General features: G+C 40.7%; 1 protein-coding gene across 1 annotated transcript in view; it reads right to left on the bottom strand.

Annotated features, from left to right (window-relative positions):
* Positions 1-254: 254 nt before the first annotated feature.
* Positions 255-18,746, bottom strand: part of LOC129814076 (cadherin-10-like) — a 34,232-nt gene continuing 15,740 nt past the window's right edge. Inside the window, exons 3-12 of the mRNA XM_055866861.1 lie at positions 13,929-14,223; positions 13,601-13,720; positions 10,820-10,993; positions 8,386-8,573; positions 7,911-8,167; positions 7,049-7,185; positions 6,753-6,874; positions 5,956-6,073; positions 3,129-3,380; positions 255-2,239 (exon numbers count right to left, since the gene is read on the bottom strand). Coding sequence (XP_055722836.1) covers positions 1,740-2,239; positions 3,129-3,380; positions 5,956-6,073; positions 6,753-6,874; positions 7,049-7,185; positions 7,911-8,167; positions 8,386-8,573; positions 10,820-10,993; positions 13,601-13,720; positions 13,929-14,223 — 2,163 coding nt within the window. The 3' untranslated portion in view covers positions 255-1,739. The remainder of the gene's footprint in view (positions 2,240-3,128; positions 3,381-5,955; positions 6,074-6,752; positions 6,875-7,048; positions 7,186-7,910; positions 8,168-8,385; positions 8,574-10,819; positions 10,994-13,600; positions 13,721-13,928; positions 14,224-18,746) is intronic.

Genomic DNA, 18,746 nt, shown 5'->3' with positions numbered 1-18,746 from the left:
AAAATTTGACAATTGTTAATACATCATAGTATGACATGTACTGTAGCCTGTAGTGTCCACATTTAGTTGTACAACTCCAAAAGACATCAAAAACAGCGATATTGGTTGGATGCTTGTGTTTCAACAATATTAATTCGGCATGTGTCCTATATATTTTTGGTACAAAGAAAATCACAACATAAAAAGCAAAGTAGTACATCATGAACATCAGCTATGCTCCCAAATCACTGCCACAAAGCACAGTTTCAACCACAGTATATACCATTATTTAGTCAATCAATTTTACAGAGAAAAGTTTGATGTCAAATCAGAATGATGTACCCAAATACCCAACACATCATCATCCACAAACACTTTCAAAGTCGAAGCGCAGATCAGTTGTAATTGATCCTTTGGATCCCGTCTCAACTTCTTTAATGATAAAGTTGTTTTGGAGTGATTGCTTCTGTTCACTTAGCTACTAAGTGTGATATGAGTTCAGAGAGTGAAAAGCATTATCATCCAATGTTGTCAGAGAGAGAACAGAACAATTAGCAAACACATGGCTGAATGAAATATTTACTTCAGATGCTTTCTATAGTTTTGGTTCATTTCAAGGATGTTAGGTAATTCTTCATGTAAATGCTTTCTCTCTGTAAAGTATAAGCTGTACTTTGAACATGGAGAGTTAAAATGTCTGTTTTTCTAAGCCAATCTCCTTCTCTGGTGGTATGCTCATTCACCTTGTAGGCTTTTTGTGCAGAATTGATGTAAGTAAGACATATGTGTATATATATCGCTGCGCCCATAAACATGTCTAATATGACCATTATTGATTTGTGATGGATTATGTCAATGTTGTCAGATGTTGCTGAAATTGGCTGTAAATCTTAGAGCATCAAACATCATCTCCATCCATTTCTTCATTCATCATCATGTGCAGAGATTCACACATACAGTCCTTGTATCAAATCATGTCTTCATGGAGTTCCTCTTGGATACAATTCCAAAAAATGGACGGATCACATAATAAATGATTGGCGAAATAAACAAACAACTTCTAATTGGAATAGTAAACTTTCTGTGCATCAGAAGGCTTGATAGGGGAATGGAGTAAGTACAGAGTGGCTGCCCAAGTCCCGTAAACTTTCACGAAGCAATGTTTTATTTTGGTCCTGGGCTTTCCTGCCATTAAAAGTATTTGACCATTTTAAAATAAGGTACGAAGAATTACCTAAAGAGATGTTCAATTCCAGTTCCTTGTTCCTGGAAAAGCAAAGTTCAATTTCACTAAAACACTCAAATATACAAAGTACAACATACTGCACTTCAGTAACAGTACAGAGAAACTATAGGAGATATCTCTCAAGAATACACAGAAATATTCAGAGAAATGTGTAATCCCTTCCAATGCAGCATATAGATACAGATGTAACCAGAAAATAAAAATAAATGTATATATTTATAGTTTATTTTGACATTGAACTCAGGATCATTAACTGAAGTTCACCTTCTCTGGAAAAGTTGGCCTTGCACTAAAATAGTAAAAAAAAGAATCCACACAGCTGCACAGTCTCTATCTGGTCTGGCCATCAGAAAGAGCTATGGCCTATAGTTGCGTTGGAAGAAATAAAAGGGCACTTTGTAAAAAACTCGGGCTGCAACATTTGTCCTCATTTTTTGAGAAGAGAGATTACAGTCAGTTATAGCTCATAGTTCATCCTCCTAGCTCCGGCCCCAGAAACAGGTCAGGTAGTGTGTTAGGAGTCACAGTCGCTGTCCTCAGCCCCGTACATGTCAGCCAGTTTCCTGAAGCGGGGCCCCCAGTCACTGAGGTAGTTGTAGTCCTGGTCCCCTTCAGAGGAAGCTGACCCCAGGGAGCTGAGAGACTCAGCCACTGAACCGGTTCCCTCGTAGGCATATGTGGCCAGAGAGTCATAAGGGGGGGCGGTGGGGTTATTGTCGTTATCCTGCACCCGTTGGTTTATGAAGTCCCGGACATCGGCGTTGTCCCGCGATGGAATGGCTGTCCGTCTGAGAGGGGGGTACAGAGTGTCCGAGGGCATGATGTCCCGCCTCTGCTTGCTCTCCTCGATGGCCTCGGGGTTACGCAGAGCCCCGATGTCGAAGGCTTGGGTGTCCTCCTCTCCGCCCCCCTCGTCGTTATAGCTGACCACGTTGTCTCGCACGTCCTCTTTAGAGATGATCAGAGGCTCCTTTTTCTTCTGCTTCTTCAGTGCCGCAAACAGAACTACGATCACTGAGAAACAGTGAGAGAGAGAGAGACAGAGAGAGAGGGAGGAAGGGAGAGAGCGACGGAGATAGAGACAGATAGGGAGAGAGTGACAGAAGTAGACACAGAGAGAGAGACACAGAGAGATGGAGAGAGAGAGCGAGGCAGCGTTAGCAAGAGGTTTGCTGTTCAGGGCTGGTTGATTTCATATTATCTCGCTGCTCATGCTGCAGTGAACACTGCATTAGAACAAGGGCTGCTTCATGCAGCCCAGTACTACAGCGCAGTAACAATTTAGAGACGACTGCATTTGAGATGCTGAAAAATGTTTTAATTTTAACATCGCAATGAGATTGCAACTAGTAACTTAGAAATAACCAGGAAATGGTATCATGTTAAATAAATACCTTTCCAATATATGTAGTTAATGGTGCTGAAGTAATATATTGGGGTAATTGCATGGCATTATTTTTCATTAAAGTAACTCCTGGTGTATCAGGGGTTATTTTTACTGCCTGTCTACTATCCTGTCTACAATCTGAATCCCGTTGGACTTGTTGTGATCCTCCACAAATAACACGTTTACATTACACAGCCAAGAGTGAAATAGGCTGGGGAATTTAGGGCATTCTTAGAGGTGCCTGTGTGTGTGTGCGTACTGATATGTGTACACATTCAGGTGATATACAGAGGGGTCAAATTGAACATCTAAAATATAGCAACTACACTAGAACCTGTGGAATTTCTTATTAAAGAGAGAAATTTTACATACTGTACATTAATGTTAATGACTAAATTGGAGATGGAGATGGCCAGAGCCAGACAGACGAATAAGACGGCTATAGTCAATGAGGACTCAATCAATATACTGTACTCACACAGCCAGCCAGAAAGACAAACAGACAGCTATACTCACTGAGGAGGATAATAACACAAAGCAGGATAGCCACCAGGGCCCCGGTGCTGAGTCCAGCTGAGCTGGTCTGAGCCTCGGCGTTGCACAGCTCCATGTTGCCCTCGCGGTCGCAGGTGCACACGCGCACCGTCAGCGTCCCCGTGCTGCTCTGCATGGGGAAGTCCCCGTCTGTGATCACCACAGGAACCAGGTAGACGCTCTTGTGCAGGCGGCTGTAGCTGGAGCGCCGGGTTAGGATGCCAGCTGTGTTATCTAGAGGGAAACAACATACATTTAACACACATGTTAAAGACCGATGTAACAGCCACATTATAGTGTGTTATATGGCTATGAAGGGTGACTGATAGCACATAGACTGCAGAATTGCCTTCCAGCCTGGTTCATTGGATTCATTGGAATAACCATAAGGTGCCATAATCATGTATGCAATTAGGCATTATAATATATTTACAGTAATGTCAAATTAAATTGTATTTTCACATGCTTCGTAGATCACAGGTGTAGACTAACAGTGAAATGCTTACTTACAGGTCCATTTCCAACAATGCGGAGTGAAAGATAAGATAAAACATTTAATAGAAAATATAAATAGTATAAAAAATATAAATAATCAGGTGTTGACTGTGTATGATGGAGACCCAAACATAATATCAGGTGTTGACTGTGTGTGATAGAGACCTAAGCATAATATCAGGTGTTGACTGTGTATGATAGACACCCAAACATAATATCAGGTGTTGACTGTGTATGATAGAGACCCAAACATAATATCAGGTGTTGACTGTGTATGATAGACACCCAAACATAATATCAGGTGTTGACTGTGTATGATAGACACCCAAACATAATATCAGGTGTTGACTGTGTATGATAGAGACCCAAACATAATATCAGGTGTTGACTGTGTATGATAGAGACCCAAACATAATATCAGGTGTTGACTGTGTGTGATAGAGACCTAAGCATAATATCAGGTGTTGACTGTGTATGATAGACACCCAAACATAATATCAGGTGTTGACTGTGTATGATAGAGACCCAAACATAATATCAGGTGTTGACTGTGTATGATAGACACCCAAACATAATATCAGGTGTTGACTGTGTATGATAGAGACCCAAACATAATATCAGGTGTTGACTGTGTATGATAGAGACCCAAACATAATATCAGGTGTTGACTGTGTATGATAGAGACCCAAACATAATATCAGGTGTTGACTGTGTATGATAGACACCAAAACATAATATCAGGTGTTGACTGTGTATGATAGACACCAAAACATAATATCAGCTGTTGACTGTGTATGATAGACACCCAAACATAATATCAGGTGTTGACTGTGTATGATAGAGACCCAAACATAATATCAGGTGTTGACTGTGTATGATAGACACCAAAACATAATATCAGCTGTTGACTGTGTATGATAGACACCCAAACATAATATCAGGTGTTGACTGTGTATGATAGACACCCAAACATAATATCAGCTGTTGACTGTGTATGATAGAGACCTAAGCATAAGATCAGGTGTTGACTGTGTATGATAGACACCCAAACATAATATCAGGTGTTGACTGTGTATGAGAGACACCCAAACATAATATCAGGTGTTGACTGTGTATGATAGAGACCCAAACATAATATCAGGTGTTGACTGTGTATGATAGAGACCCAAACATAATATCAGGTGTTGACTGTGTATGATAGAGACCCAAACATAATATCAGGTGTTAACTGTGTATGATAGAGACCTAAGCATAATATCAGGTGTTGACTGTGTATGATAGACACCCAAACATAATATCAGGTGTTGACTGTGTATGATAGACACCCAAACATAATATCAGGCGTTGAATGTGTATGATAGAGACCCAAACATAATATCAGGTGTTGACTGTGTATGATAGAGACCCAAACATAATATCAGGTGTTGACTGTGTATGATAGACACCCAAACATAATATCAGCTGTTGACTGTGTATGATAGACACCCAAACATAATATCAGGTGTTGACTGTGTATGATAGACACCCAAACATAATATCAGGTGTTGACTGTGTATGATAGAGACCCAAACATAATATCAGGTGTTGACTGTGTATGATAGACACCCAAACATAATATCAGGTTTTGACTGTGTATGATAGACACCCAAACATAATATCAGGTGTTGACTGTGTATGATAGAGACCCAAACATAATATCAGGTGTTGACTGTGTATGATAGACACCCAAACATAATATCAGGTGTTGACTGTGTATGATAGAGACCCAAACATAATATCAGGTGTTAACTGTGTATGATAGAGAACCAAACATAATATCAGGTGTTGACTGTGTATGATAGAGACCCAAACATAATATCAGGTGTTGACTGTGTATGATAGAGACCTAAGCATAATATCAGGTGTTGACTGTGTATGATAGACACCCAAACATAATATCAGGTGTTGACTTTGTATGATAGACACCCAAACATAATATCAGGTGTTGACTGTGTATGATAGACACCCAAACATAATATCAGGTGTTGACTGTGTATGATAGAGACCCAAACATAATATCTTGTGTTGACTGTGTATGATAGAGACCCAAACATAATATCAGGTGTTGACTGTGTATGATAGACACCCAAACATTATATCAGGTGTTGACTGTGTATGATAGAGACCCAAACATAATATCAGGTGTTGACTGTGTATGATAGAGACCCAAACATAATATCAGGTGTTGACTGTGTATGATAGAGACCCAAACATAATATCAGGTGTTAACTGTGTATGATAGACACCCAAAGAGATCCTACAGTACAGTACTCACCTCCATTGTCTCTGACTGTGAAGTTGCCTCTGACTGCTAACTCCGTAGCCAGACTGAAGAAGAACTTGTGTCCACCTGCAGGGTCATCTGCATCCACCGCACTCACCGTCTGGATCTTCTGTTTACAGGATAAACAAAAACGGATTCATATTTAAAAAAGAATATGTGTGCTGTCAGATAGCAATTCATATAGTAAGGTATTCTTTGGTTTTCCAGGCTTGCGATATTGACGAAAATTGGTGGCTAAACTTGTGGGCTAGAGACCATGCATATAGACATAATAGACTGATATGTTTATTTAATTAATGACAAAAATAAATAACCATTTTGGAAGATCCATTGTAGATGATTGTATTGACTTCTCTCATGGGACATTGCATGGTAAACAGGAGGGCAGCAAACACAAACACAGAAGAACCAAGGATGGGCCTCTGAATTAATTATGAATAATGACAGAGGGATGAAGGAGGGATAAAAGGAGAAGGAGTAGAGGAATAGACATGTGGTGGGCACCTATTGAAACATGTCCTTGATGTGTGACAGCTACTGTCACCTGCCATGACAGATCATCTCATCAGCTGCCACAGAAAGTAGACCCTGGAGACCAATCACTTCCCCGGAGGAATACAGCACTCATCACAATGCTTTATCCTCATTTGTGGTATTCTTGGGCATATAGCCTATTGTAGAACCTCTGGTTGTCACAATGATATTGAGTAATTATAGCAATGAGAACAATGAATTCATGTCAAACACTATCTATCATGGGACCTAAGTGGAGGATCTGCGTTTCGTACCTGTCCAGCCTTGGTCTTTTCACAAACAAATGTCTCGTAGAAAGAGGCAAATGTTGGTGCGTTGTCGTTGACATCTAGAAGACGGATATAAACAGGCCCCCGACTGGTCTGCAGAGGTTTGTCTGTAAAGCAAACATACACATAAAAAACTATTATGAATAATAAACAGTAATAAATAATTATATGATATTTGTGCTTTTATGTTTCAAAACAGGGCAGAATATAATAATTGAATTTTTATACTTGTTTGTATTGTGAATTCATGTGCATGATAAAGTTGCCTGAGAAAGACTTACTGAACTCAGTTGCGATAACAGAAATGTTGTGCCAGGCAGCTTCTTCTCGGTCGAGAGGTCTTGTGATGAATATGGACCCATTCCCAGAATGCACGTTAAAAAGTCGGTCCAGATCTGTGCGACGATCAATGGAGTACCTGTACGATAGATACACAAAATGTAAGACAATGATTGAAAGCATGGAGGTTTGTCAAATATTAGAGAGGGTTTACTACAGGCTTTTAAAACAATACACTTCTATTTTCTACCACTCACCAACATCTCCTACTGTACTTGACACCCCCTTTTCACTCAATAAGTTGAATACTTTTTCAGTCCACTCATTCTCTGCCCTCTCTGTATGATAACAGCAGTTGATTCTGAATACTGCATGCCCGGAGGATCTGCCCTGAACAGACTTATATCACTCTATTTTAATACCTGTACTGATGAGGGAACAGCTCTGAACAGTGGCACCGACCAGACCAGCCCTAACAGTTTCATCATCCAGCAGATTACGCAATGATCCTGTTATTTGTTCAAACTAGATGCCCTTTCAGTGTATTTCCATGAGGAGTGGTAATTAAGGGACTTTGGACATTGAGAAGAACTCACTAAAAAGATTGTGTGTGGAGATGGTGCAGAACACACACCTTGTGCTTTGCTTATTATGGACACGACTTCTTCTAGACTCCCAAATTAATGAGATGACCTATTCAACTCTAATCATTCTACAGTTTCAAAACTACTGTAACATAACCTTTAACATCCATCAAATTACCCATGATACAAATGACTATAACCAAGCTCTCCATTACCTGTGGGTGGTAGGTAGAAATGAGTGGGCGGGCTGGAGGGAAAGCAAAGCAGTGCTCTAACTAACCTGACAGGGCTGTTGTATCCATCCGGGTCCATGGCCCTGACAGACCCTACTGCAGTACCCACAGCTGCATCCTCCTTCACCTCCATCACGTAGCTGGCTCTCTCAAACAGAGGAGGCTCATCCACATCCTCTATACCGATCCTGACTGTGGCCATGTCCTTGGTGGGTAGGTACCCCAGGAAACGAGTGTCCAAGATCTGAGTGTTCTGTACCTGGATCTCCAGTGTGTAGGATCGGGTCTTTTCATAGTCCAATGGCTGCAAGGACAGGGATACAGTGACAATAGAACATGGTAGGGGAGTCATATTCTGCACTGATGCAGTACGGTTATGTTTTGAAGTATGTACTTATCATACAATAACAGATACAGTAATAGAGTTTCTGATGGTCTGATGACCTTAGGTCTAACAAAGCAGGCACTATAGTTATGGGTGACTATACAGTAGATGTAATTTACAGGAGTAATGGCTGTTACCTTTCCAACAGTAATGATGCCTTCCTGTGAGTCTTTGTCTGTGATGACATCGAACATGTCCAATCCGTCCCCGCCGACAACGTTGTAGAACATCTCTGCATTCTTCCCAAGGTCTTTATCCACTGCTTTGATTCTGCCAACAGGAGTTCCAGCTTTCATGGATTCTGGAACGCTGAACTGATATATGCCTAGAACACGAACATAAACAGACACACGTGTAAATCAAGAATGTTCTGTATGAACCTGTGATCTACAGAACTTCACATTGGAATATCGGCAACATTCGCCACGATTTCACACCACTCAAAATGCCTCCGTAATTATGTTGGTGAGAAGACGAAAAGTGTGTTAACGAAACAGAACCAGAATGGCCTGGAACCATGAGACAGAATTGCATAAGCTTGTCAGAAACAGAAGAGATTGTTGGTCTTCCTCTGGCATGGAGTGATTTACTGTGCCAGCTCCTCATCCACACATCTATGTTTCTGACACTAACACATTTGCCTTCAGAAAGTATTCACACCCCTTGATTTTTTCCATATTTTGTTGAGTTGAAATTTAAATTGATTTAATTGTCAACGATCTACACAAAATACTCTGTAAAATCAAAGTAAAAAATGATTGGAAGTAAAATATTAATGAATTTTTTTTTTTTTTTTTTTTTTTAAGTATTTAACCCACTGAGTCAATACATGTTAGAATCACCTTTGGCAGCGATTACAATTGTGTATTTTTCTGGGTAAGTCTCTAAGAGCTTTTCGCAAACATGGATTGCATAATATTTGCCCATTATTCTTTTTTAAATTCTTCAAGCTCTGTCAAGTTGGTTGTTGATTATTGCTAGACAGCCATTTTCAGGTCTTGCCATATAGTGCATTCGGAAAGTATTCAGACTTCTTGACTTTTTCCACATTTTGTTACTTTACAGCCTTATTCTAAAATTGATAAAACAATTTTTTCCCTCATCAATCTACACACAATACCACATAACGACAAAGCAAAAACAGGTTTTTAGAAATTTTTGCAAAATTATTAACAAGAAGAAACAGAAATACCTGATTTACATAAGTATTCAGACCCTTTGCCATGAGACTCAAAATTGAGCTCAGGTGCATCCTGTTTCCATTGATCATCCTTGAGATGTTTCTACAACTTGATTGGAGTCCACTTGTGGTAATTTCAATTGATTGGACATTATTTGGAAAGGCACACACCTGTCTTCTTAGAGCTTGCCGTCCAGCCAAACTGAGCAATCGGGGGAGAAGGGCCATGGTCAGGGAAGTGACCAAGAACCCAATGGTCACTCTGACAGAGCTCTAGAGTTCCTCTGTAGAGATGGGAGAATCTTCCAGAAGGACAACCATCTCTACAGCACTCCACCAATCAGGCTTTTATGTTAGAGTGGCCAGAAGGAAGCCACTCCTCAGTAAAAGGCATATGACAGCCAGCTTGGAGTTTTCCAAAATAGGACCTAAAGGACTCTGACCTGGGGAAACAAGATTCTCTGGTCTGATGAAACCAAGATTGAACTCTTTGGCCTGAATGCCAAGCGTCACATCTGGAGGAAACCTGGCACCATCCCTACGGTGAAGCATGGTGGTGGCAGCATCATGCTGTGGGGATGTTTTTCAGCTGCAGGGACTGGGAGTCTAGTCAGGATTGAGGGAAAGGTGAAAGGAGCAAAGTACATAGAGATCCTTGATGAGATGCCTGCTCCAGAGCACTCAGGACCTCAGACTGGGGTGAAGGTTCACCTGTTATAAAGTCACCATTGGCCTCATGGTGAAATCCCTGAGCATTTTCGTTCCTCTCCTTCAACTGAGTTTGGAAGGACGCCTATATCTTTGTAGTGACTGGGTGTATTGATACACCATCTAAAGTGTAAATGTGTGGGGTACAGAGTTTTGGTAGTCATTCAAAAAACATGATAAACACCATTAGTGCATTTTTACTCCAGAACTTAATTCGTTTTTTAAAAATGGAGAAATACTACACCAAACATCTTAGTCAGATGTAAAATTTAGCAACTAAGATCTACTCTGCAAAAGTGTCAAAATGAATGACAGATTTCTTGAGTTATCTTAGATTAATTCTATTTTGAGGAAGCGTATACTGGCTACGGCGTCTCAAAATTGACAAACAGTACTATTGACGCTTTTTTCTCGTTTTTCAAGCAAAGGTCTTTTAAGTGAGTATGCGAGCACACTGGTTCGGTTCGGCTAGCAGAGTTCAGCAAGGCGCCAGCCGAACTGTATGAGTGTATGAGTGCTGACACCACTCATACACACAGCACAATGACACGGTTAAAAAATGATTCTTGTTACCAACATGTCACTCACTGACACTACCACTAAGACTAGGACTACTATGAATGCCATTACTAATTACTACTTCAAAAACCAGTATAATACCAGTCACAGTACTCAGTACTCACTCTGGGAGAAGCGTGGGGGGTTGTCGTTGACGTCTGTTAGGGTGATATTGACCGTGGTGGTCCCGGTTAAGCCGCCCCTCTGGCCCGCCATGTCCTTGGCCTCAATCACTACCTGGTAGTGTTCCCGCTTCTCCCGGTCCATCTCTCCAGGCCCCAGGGCTGTCCGAATTATGCCTGAGGACAAACCAGAGGAACACAATATTAATGTGTCAAATAATATAATGAGATGCATTGTTAATTAGCTAGCTAAGCACGTTTCTCCTTCTCTGGTCCTGTAGGGCTGTAGGGATTGCTCATGGAGCCACCATGTCAAACAGATTTAAGTGATACGGTATAGTTTGAGAATGACCTAATATATGTAGGTGTCCTTGATTTAACTAATGTTTCAGCAAATATTATAGTTATAATTACCAATGGGAGTAATGTAACTAATGTTCATGACTGGTATAAGAGAGAAGCACCTCCTGCAAAGAAATGGTAACCACATCAGAAAATAAAAACAGTTTCACATTGCTAAGACCTCATGGTAGGATTTAACAAGAACCATTTACTACTGTATGTACAGTTGAAGTTGGAAGTTTGCATACACCTTAGCCAAATACATTTAAACTCAGATTTTCACAATTCCTGACATTTAATCCTAGTAAAAATTCCCTATCTTAGGTCAGATAGGTTCACCACTTTATTTTAAGAATGTGAAATGTCAGGATAATAGTAGAGAGAATGATTTATTTCAGTTTTCATTTCTTTCATCACATTCCCAGGGGGTCAGAAGTTTACATACACTCAATTAGTATTTGGTAGCATTGCCTTTAAATTTTTTATCTTGGGTCAACCGTTTCGGGTAGCCTTCCACAAGCTTCCCACAATAAGTTGGGTGAATTTTGGCCCATTCCTCCTGACAGAGCTGGTGTAACTGAGTCAGGTTTGTAGGCCTCCTTGCTCGTACACACTTTTTCAGTTGTGCCTACTCATTTTCTATGGGACTGAGGTCAGGGCTTTGTGATGGCCACTCGAATACCTTGACTTTGTTGTACATAAGCCATTTTGCCAGAACTTTGGAAGTATGCTTGGGGTCATTTAACTTCCTGACTGATGTCTTGAGATGTTTCTTCAATATATCCACATAATTTTCCTCCCTCATGACGCCATCTATTTTGTGAGGTGCACCAGTCCCTCCTGCAGCAAATCACTTCCACAACATGATGCTGCCACCCCCGTGCTTCACAGTTGGGATGGTGTTCTTCGGCTTGCAAGCATCCCCCTTTTCCTCGAAACATAACGATGGCCATTATGGCCAAACAGTTCTATTTTTGTTTCATCAAACCAGAGGACATTTCTCCAAAAAGTACGATCTTTGTCCCCATGTGCAGTTACAAACAGTAGTCTGGCTTTTTTATGGCGGTTTTGGAGCAGTGGCTTCTTCCTTGCTGAGCGGCCTTTCAGGTTATGTCGATATAAGACTCGTTTTACTGTGGATATAGATGCTTTTGTACGTGTTTCCTCCAGCACCTTCACAAGGTCCTTTGCTGTTGTTCTGGGATTGATTTGCACTTTTCGCACCAAACTACATTCATCTCTAGGAGACAGAACGTGTCTCCTTCCTGAGCGATATGACGGCTGCGTGGTCCCATGGTGTTTATACTTGCGTACTATTATTTGTACAGATGAACGAGGTACCTTCAGGCGTTTGGAAATTGGTCCCAAGGATGAACCAGACTTGTGGAGGTCTACAATTGTTTTCTGAGGAGGTCTTGGGTGATTTCTTTAGATTTTCCCATGATGTCAAGGAAAGAGGCACTGAGTTTGAAGGTAGGCATTGAAATACATCCACATGTACACCTCCAATTGACTCACGTTATGTCAATTAGCCTATCAGAAGCTTCTAAAGCCATGACACCATTTTCTGGAATTTTCCAAGCTGTTTAAGGCACAGTCAACTTAGTGTATATAAACTTCTGACCCACTGGAATTGTGATAGATTATTTAACTTATAATTAACTGTGTCTGTAAACAATTGTTGGAAAAATTACTTGTGTCATGCACAAAGTAGATGTCCTAACTGATTTGCCAAAACTATAGTTTGTTAACAAGAACTTTGTGAAGTGGTTGAAAAACGAGTTTTAATGACTCCAACCTAAGTGGATGTAAACTTCTGACTTCAACTGTAACCTAATTATTTTTATGAGACAGTGAAAATGGCAACTGACCCAACATCCATCCTAAACAATACTGTCTGGCCTGGCCTGGCCTGGCCTGGCCTGGCTTGGCTTGGCTTGTTTGAATGGGTTCTATAATCTATGATATGACTGTTTTCAGATTAACCCTTAGAAACATCAATTTTTTCCAAAGTTCGTAGGATTTCATGTCCTCTGGTGTGACGGGGACATCATCGTCCATGTCACATCAGGGATAAACCATATCGCTGTTAAGCCACACAATAATCTGCCAGTTGGAGGCTTTTTTGTTTCCATTTCTCTTTTGTTTAAACACAGAACCAGCAATGGGAGATGTTCCAGAGTGCACATTAGAAATGATTAAATGTTTCAGTCTACTTTGTAAAATGCACAGGGGGCTGAGAGAATAGTAATTGCTCTGTAAGTCTGACTCTGAACATTACATTCCATTACAGTCTCTCTCTTCATTGTAATAATAATTGCTTTGAGGGATTAAACAGCATTGCTGCTGTTTCGGACAGACAGACAGACAGACATCACACCGAAAGACAAAGGCAGGCAGGCAGGCAGGCAGGCAGGCAGGCAGGCAGGCAGACAGACGAACCTGTGTCGGGTTCCACTGAGAAGTACGGGTGCCCCTGGCTGATGCTGTATCGTAGTTTAGCGCTGTTCCCGTACATGCTGTCGTCTGCGTCCGTGGCTGTCACCTGGGTGACTGAAGTACCTGAGAATGGAAGATAAAAAAGGCTTTGTTAATCGCTGAGGATGAATACAAACTCACATCCACATGATCAAAACCATACATGGTATTTTACACTTTAAGTTCCCAATGACCTTGAAACCGTGCTGATCTTTTATCATCAAAGAGAGTTAAATTGATGGGTCATGACGTTGAAATGTCGAAAGTCAAATTAAAGTTAAAGAGCACATACCCATATTGGACCTCTCTGGTACACTGACAGTGTAAAGCTCCTTAGTGAATATTGGCTCGTTGTCGTTGATGTCATGGAGTTTAACAATAAACTCTGTCTCCGGCTCCAGTTTCATGCCTGTGTTCTTGTTGACCACGGTGGCTCGGAGGGTATAGAAGGCCTTATCCTCTCTGTCCAGTCTCTTATTGGCATGGAGGTCACCATTGTTTTCATCAATGGTAAATATGTCTCCAGCCCCGTCCCCACTTAGAATATATTTCAGGGTTCCATCCCCCCTGTCCATATCGGATTGGAGCTGTCATAGAAAATAAAAAAAATAGTTAACATATGTGTCTCCTGTGAGAAATGGGGCCTTCAGAGAGATGACAGCAAGGCAAATACTGGATGTATACTGCACTATACAGTATATACAAAAGTATGTGGACACCCCTTCAAATGAGTGGATTCGGGAATTTCAGCCACACCAGTTGTTAACAGGCGTATAAAATCGAGCACACAGCAATGCAATCTCCATAGACAAACATTGGCAGTAGAATGGCCTTACTGAAGATCTCATTGACTTTCAACATGACACCGTCATAGGATTCCACAAGTCAGTTTGTCAACTTTCTGCCCTGCTAGAGTTGCCCCGGTCAACTGTAAGTGGTTATTGTGAAGTGGAAACTTCTAGGAGCAACAATAGTTCAGCCGCGAAGCAGAACAGAACGGGACCGCCGAGTGCTGAAGCGCGTAACGCATAAAAATGGTCTGTCCTTGGTTACAACACTCACTATCGAGTTTCAAACTCCCTCTGGAAGCAACGTCAGCACGAGAACTGTTCGTTGGGAGCTTAATGAAATGGGTTTCCATGCCCGAGCAACCGTACACCACCCTAAGATCACCATGCGCAATGCCAACCGCCGGCTGGAATGGTGTAAAGCTCGCAGCCATTGGACTCTGGAGCAATGGAAACGCATTCTCTGGAATGATGAATCACGCTTAACCATCTCACAGTCGGATGGACGAATGTGGGTTTGGCGGATGCCAGGAGAACGCTACCTCCCCGAATGCATAGTGCCAACTGTAAAGTTTGGTGGAGGAGGACTAATGGTTGGGGGCTGTTTTTCCTTGTTTGGGCTAGGCCCCTTAGTTCCAGTGAAGGGAAAAATTAACCTGTTGAGGATGGGGGCGCTGTTGTGACTATTTATGCTAATCGTGTAATTTTTGAAACGGCTTCCCACAAAATCCTTGATCGTACAATATGCATTTATTATTATTATTGGATAGAAAACAGTCTATAGTTTCTATAGGAGTTGAAATTTTGTCTCTAAGTGGAACAGAGCCCATTCTACAGCAATTTCCCTGACATGGAGTCAGATTTCAGAAATTTTGGCCACTGTTCTGGAGTCAGTTAAAAGGGCACTGTTATTGCTATGACTATACGGACACTGCTTACGTCTTCCCCTGGATGCCTTTACGTGATGACGATTTGAATGGGGTCGATTGCGCGTTCACAGGCACTATAAATTAAAAAACCCTGTAGCTAGCAAGTCTTTTCTTGGTGCGTAACGCGCGTGGAGGACACCGACCCGCTCCTGTTCCAAGCATTAGTGTTGGGAGTAATCTTTCTCCGGTCATGTTAAGACTCGTTATAGGAGTTAAAAACATCATAAGGTAGTTAATTTAAAGCGTTTTATAGCAATTTATATCCGTTTAGTGCGATTTTGGGACATTTATTTCTGAAACGCTCTGAATTGCTGGGCACGCTTCCAGTTCATCCCGAACGCAGTTGGCATTTCCACATGGCAAGAGGACAGCTTTCCACCAAAAGACGATTGGACCCAAGAAAGGATCCTTTGCCCAAGATACTGATGGAAGAACAGCTCAAAGTAGGACATTTTTATTATGATAAATCGTGTTTCTGTCGAAAAATATTAGTGGCTTAGGACGCCATGTTTTTTGACGTAGCTTCGCTTGGCGCAAACTGTATTGAAAAGTAAGGATAATTTAAAAAATGTAATTCCGCGATTGTATTAAGAATTAAATTGTCTATCAATCCCTGTCCACCCTATATTTTTTAGTCACGTTTATGAGTATTTATGTATAAGAGTAGATCACTGTCTAAGTGGCGCACGGACATTTTCTCACCAGCTGGTCTACATTTCACATTGTCTAACCATGATTTTGGTGGCTAAATATAAACATTTTCGATCAAACTCTATATGGATTGTGTAATATGATGTTACAGGAGTGTCATCTGAAGAATTCTGAGAAGGTTAGTGAAAAAATTAATATATTTTGGCGATGTTGACTTTTATCGCTCACTTTGGCTAGAATCAATGCTGGGCTGCTATGTGCTATGTGCTATGCTAATATAACGATTTATTGTGTTTTCGCTGTAAGACACTTAGAAAATCTGAAATATTGTCTGTATTCACAGGATCTGTGTCTTTCGATTCGTGTATGCTGTGTATTTTTACGAAATGTTTGATGATTAGTAAGTAGGTAAACACGTTGCTCAATGTAGTTCTTCTAGTCCATTTGTGACGGTGGGTGCAATTGTAACCTATGCCATCTACCTGAAATATGCACTTTTTTCTAACAAAACCTATCCCATACCATAAATATGTTATCAGACTGTCATCTGATGAGTTTTTTTCTTGGTTAGGGGCTATAAATATCTTAGTTTAGCCGAATTGGTGATAGCTACTGGTGTTGGTGGACAAATAAAAGATGGTGGATTATGCTAATGTGTTTTTAGGTAATAGATGTACATCTTTACATATTGTGTCTTCCCTGTAAAACATTTTAAAAATCGGACATGTTGGCTGGATTCACAAGATCTGTGTCTTTCATTAGCTGTATTGGACTTTAATGTGTGAAAGTTAAATATTTAAAAAAAATATTTTTTTTGAATTTCGCGGCACTGGTTTTTCAGTGGGGGTGGGGGGGGAGTGCCGCTAGCGGCACTCTCATCCTAGACAGGTTAATGCTACAGCATACAATGACATTCTAGACGATTCTGTGCCTCCAACTTCGTGGCAACAGTTTGAGGAAAGCCTTTTCCTGTTTCAGAATGACAATGCCCCCCTGCACAAAGTGAGATCCATACAGAAATGTTTTGTCGAGATCGGTGTGGAAGAACTTGACTAGCATGCAGAGAGCCCTGACCTCAACCCCATCTAACACCTTTGGGTTGAATTGAAATGCCGTCTGCAGGTCAGGCCTAGTCTCTCAACTTCAGTGTCCAACCTCACTAATGCTCTTGTGGCTGAATGGAAGCAAGTCCCTGCAGCAATGTTCCAACATCTAGTGGAAAGCCTTCCCAGAAGAGTGGGGGAAGTTATAGCAGCAAAGGGGGGACAAATTCCATATTAATGCCCATGATTTTGGAATTAGATGTTCAACAAGCAGGTGTCCATATACTTTTGGTCATGTAGTGTATCTACGATACAATAACTGCGTTAAATAGTCCATTTAGGGATTGGACTAGTATTCCAATGGGGAAATTCCTTATGGGCAATTCCTCAGTTATGCAATTGTACTGAGACCCATTGAATTCAAAGTTTAACAAACCATACAACTAACTATATGCACAAGGATTACTTTTAACAATTTACACAAACAATTTTACATAAACACATTTACTGGATGAACTGTGCAGATGCAAAAGTTTGGGTACAGAATGTAGGTAAAATCTCCCTCCTGTTATATGTCCACGTTTCCCAAAAACTGTTAAATATCTGCTCTGAATTAAGATTCAAGATGTCTGCAGAAAGAATGGTGTCAGCTATGACATGACACATTTACTTTGAAAACATGCCTTTTGGTTTGTGAACTACGGTAAGTGAAGTGGATTTATACCTGGCAACGGAATTTCATCATGGATCCCTGATCTGTACTACACAGAAATACATAATTATAGATATTAATGTAATTCTCTTCATGGTGATGTATCCTAAATAGGTAGTCAAAGATATAAATATGCAATATCCTACTTTGCATATTTGGGTATTATTCTACACACTGGCTATTATTTTAGTGAGCTCTGCCCCCAAACAAGACCAAATGTGGTTGGTCTGGAACGGATCAAATCTGAACCAATCATAGATGTCTATGTTTCAGAAGATTGGACATCAAAGCACCGCACAGTAGAGCTCAGTAAAGTACAACACAGAACAGTAGAAGAGGAGAGTTCAGTACAGTAAAGTAGAGTACACTTCAGTATAGTACAGTAGAGCACATGCGAGTACTGTAGAGTACAGTAATGTAGAGTAGAGTTCAGTACCGTACAGTAAAATACAGTACATTATAGTGTACTCAACTGTAGTGTGCTCTACTGTGCACTGCACTGTACTGAACTCTACTCTCCTCTACTGTACTGTACTGAACTATACTCTACTTTTCTTTACTGTACTGTACTCTACTGTGCTATACTGCACTGTGCTGTCCAAACTTGTGAACCCAACTGTAGTTTGTGACTACTATGATTTCCCATTTCCCAAATCAATTGCAAAAATTCCGTTACCAATTTTGTGACAACATTTAGATTTTTAATTACTTAATAATTAATACACAACCTTTATTTGAGTAAAAACACTGGAACTAATTGATAGGTCTACCTTAACTTGTTACTTCTGTGTACCTTTAATATCCTCCTCATGAGGGAGAGTGTGGGTGTTTGGTAACAGAATATCAAGGCACAAGGCAATGTTTCTTCAACTTACAGAAGGCAGAAAAATGTATCCAAAGTGTTGATATTAGTTGGTAGGGGCCTTGAGCTAATTCCACATTTTTTAGATGGAAATGGTTGAAAAATATATAAATGCTCCTATTTTT

This window comes from Salvelinus fontinalis, chromosome 17 (genome assembly GCF_029448725.1).
Source record: "Salvelinus fontinalis isolate EN_2023a chromosome 17, ASM2944872v1, whole genome shotgun sequence".
Classification (NCBI taxonomy): Eukaryota; Metazoa; Chordata; class Actinopteri; order Salmoniformes; family Salmonidae; genus Salvelinus; species Salvelinus fontinalis.
The sequence above is the reverse complement of the archived record's forward strand: the minus strand, read 5'-3'. Positions and strand labels throughout refer to the sequence as shown.